Source organism: Sardina pilchardus, chromosome 21 (assembly GCF_963854185.1).
Source record: "Sardina pilchardus chromosome 21, fSarPil1.1, whole genome shotgun sequence".
NCBI lineage: Eukaryota > Metazoa > Chordata > Actinopteri > Clupeiformes > Clupeidae > Sardina > Sardina pilchardus.
Window position 1 is genome coordinate 22,414,346 of NC_085014.1, and position 2,500 is coordinate 22,416,845.

The window sequence follows — 2,500 nt, forward strand, 5'->3', positions numbered from 1 at the left end:
AGAGTGTGTGTGTGTGAGAGAGAGAGAATGAGAGAGTAAGTGACAGAGAGAAGGAGAGAGAGAGTGTGTGTGTGTGTGAGAGAGAGAGAGTGAGAATGAGAGAGTAAGTGACAGAGAGAATGAGTGTGTGTGTGTGTGTGTGTGTGTGTGTGTGTGTGTGAGAGAGAGAGAGAGAATGAGAGAGTGAGTGACAGAGAGAAGGAGTGAGTGAGAGATGACATTGTCATTCCCCCCACATTCTCAGCAGGCCCTGTAATTACTGCAGAGATGCTGCTGATTAGGGATACATTTCAATAAGCAATTTGCAGCCTTTCTTTGCCTGAGTGCTGAGCCTCGCTCGCTGCGTGCCCGTGTTTGGGCATAGGGGAATGAACTGTGCATGTCTCAATTTGCCCATATGTGTGTGTGAGTGTGTGCGCGCGCACGTGTGCACAAATGCATGTGTACACCTGTGTATGTGTGTGTGTGTGTGTTCGCTTACGTGTGAGTTTGTGTGTGAGACAAAGAGAGAGAGAGAGTTTTGGTTGCTGAATAACACAGTCAAAATTCCTCAAAGACTCCTCACAACTTTAGAAAGTGACTCATCTAGTTTGCTCACATGCTGAGCTTAAACGGGCTTTTTGTGTGTGTGTGTGTGTGTGTTTAAATGGGCTTTGTGTGTGTGTGTGTGTGTGTGTGTGTTTAAATGGGCTTTGTGTGCGTGTGCATGCGTGTGTGTGTGTGTGTGTGTGTGTATATGCGTGTGTGTGTCTGTGTGCATCTATGCATGCCACATACCACAAACCTACATACATTTGTTCTAGTGTCCTCCTTTGCGTTGTCAGGAATGATCTGGTCCGAGTGCAAGGAGATCTGGACCGACGGGCCCCGGGAGTACGTCATGCACCTGTGGAACGTCCTGGACTTCGGCATGCTGTCCATCTTCGCGGCCTCGTTCACGGCGCGCTTCATGGCCTTCCTCAAGGCGTCCAAAGCCCAGCTGTACGTGGACCTGCACGTGCCCAACGCCGACCTCTGCAACGCCTCACTTCCTGCTGAAGTCGCCTACTTCACCTACGGTGGGTCAAACAGGAAACAGGAAGTGCACTCGACGTTATGGGTCTGTCTGAAGCAGAAGGGCAGCTGCCTACTGCTTCGCTGCCTTCAACTGTCTATCGAGTCACTTGCCTTTGCAGGCATCAAGGTACCAGTTGCGAACTCTTTGTTTCAGGCGACTTAGCCAGATATAGCAACACAGAATGCCATTACCAAGATACAGACACCTGACTTATTCAGTGGGAGTCATTTCTAAGAGATTCTTTGGTTGAATGCTACACAAAGGATACAGTATACCGGTATGCTGCCTTCAGAATTGCTCTAAACAAAGGTATCTTGGAAGGCATAATTGTATACATTTTATGCAAACATTTAATCAGAGATGGATGCTTCAATGCCTTCTATGCCACCAAATGCTATCATGATTTGTTTTCCCATCTCAGACACAGCCTATGTTTGAAGGCTCTGAGTCCAGCAGTGGCAGCAAGTGTGGCCCACTTTAGACTGATATTGCCAAAGTCCCTGGGAGAGCACTGGTCAGCGGCTCCTCCCTGCGGGCAGTGCAGAAAGCCTCCATTTGCGTATTCATGAGCTGAAATATTAAAGTTTGTGGTCCTTGCCTGAGGCGCTCGGAGACCCTTGAATCCAAGGGCAATTGAACTCGTCTTCTCCCTCTGCCACACCACGTTAGTCGGATGGACAGAATTTAGAAAGTGTAATGTGTATTAGCTCCTCCTCCAACCTTGCTAGCCCTCATTATTGATGTCAATGGTGGAGTGTTTCTGAGGGTTGTGAGGTGGAACTGCAGGGAACGCGTCGATAATTACCCCCACACTCAACAAGCTGGCGGCTCCTTGTTGCTCTATGTCTCTCTCTGCTGTTGATGCTCCGTCTCGTCTACCTCGTGAACCGGTGAGAATCTGTGAATCATCGCTCACGAATGCCCTCCATGCCCCCTGCCCATTAGTTCTGCACCGATAACACCGAGCAGTAGACATCATTGGGAGTCATTGGGAGTCTCTTTAGCGACGTAGCCTGGAGCTATTGTGGAGCTAACAGTTGGAGCCGATGTGTTTTGGAGCCCGTCTCCGCTGGGGGGAGGCCTCTACTGCTGCTCGGGGGCCCGGGGTGCGCTGTGCTGTGCTGCGCTGCGGTGAGGTGAGAGCCTCTCTCAGCTCCGTGGTGTCAGACGTGTGGTGTCTGTCTGAAGCGCTGGAGAGCTCTTCCCCCCGTCCTCTCTGACTGGGCTCTTATCAATGCTGCTATCTTGTGGCGCGATGCAGTCATAACACGACTGGACACACACACACACGTCTGAGCACATCAATCGGCCGCTGGCGAAACACGGCTTTTGTTGCGCGCAGGCTGGATTTGGAGGATATACGCTCAGATAAGTGTGTGAGTGTGTGAGTGTGTCGGAGCCGTAGGGAGATGAGGTTAGGAGGGCGCTGGTGGAATGTTGTAT

General features: G+C 50.7%; 1 protein-coding gene across 2 annotated transcripts in view; it reads left to right on the top strand.

Moving 5' to 3' along the window:
- trpc7b (transient receptor potential cation channel, subfamily C, member 7b) overlaps positions 1–2,500 on the top strand; it is a 44,320-nt gene that overhangs the window by 16,459 nt on the left and 25,361 nt on the right. For both annotated transcript variants that reach the window (XM_062525088.1, XM_062525089.1), the window contains exon 5: positions 825–1,058. In XM_062525088.1, coding sequence (XP_062381072.1) covers positions 825–1,058 — 234 coding nt within the window. The remainder of the gene's footprint in view (positions 1–824; positions 1,059–2,500) is intronic.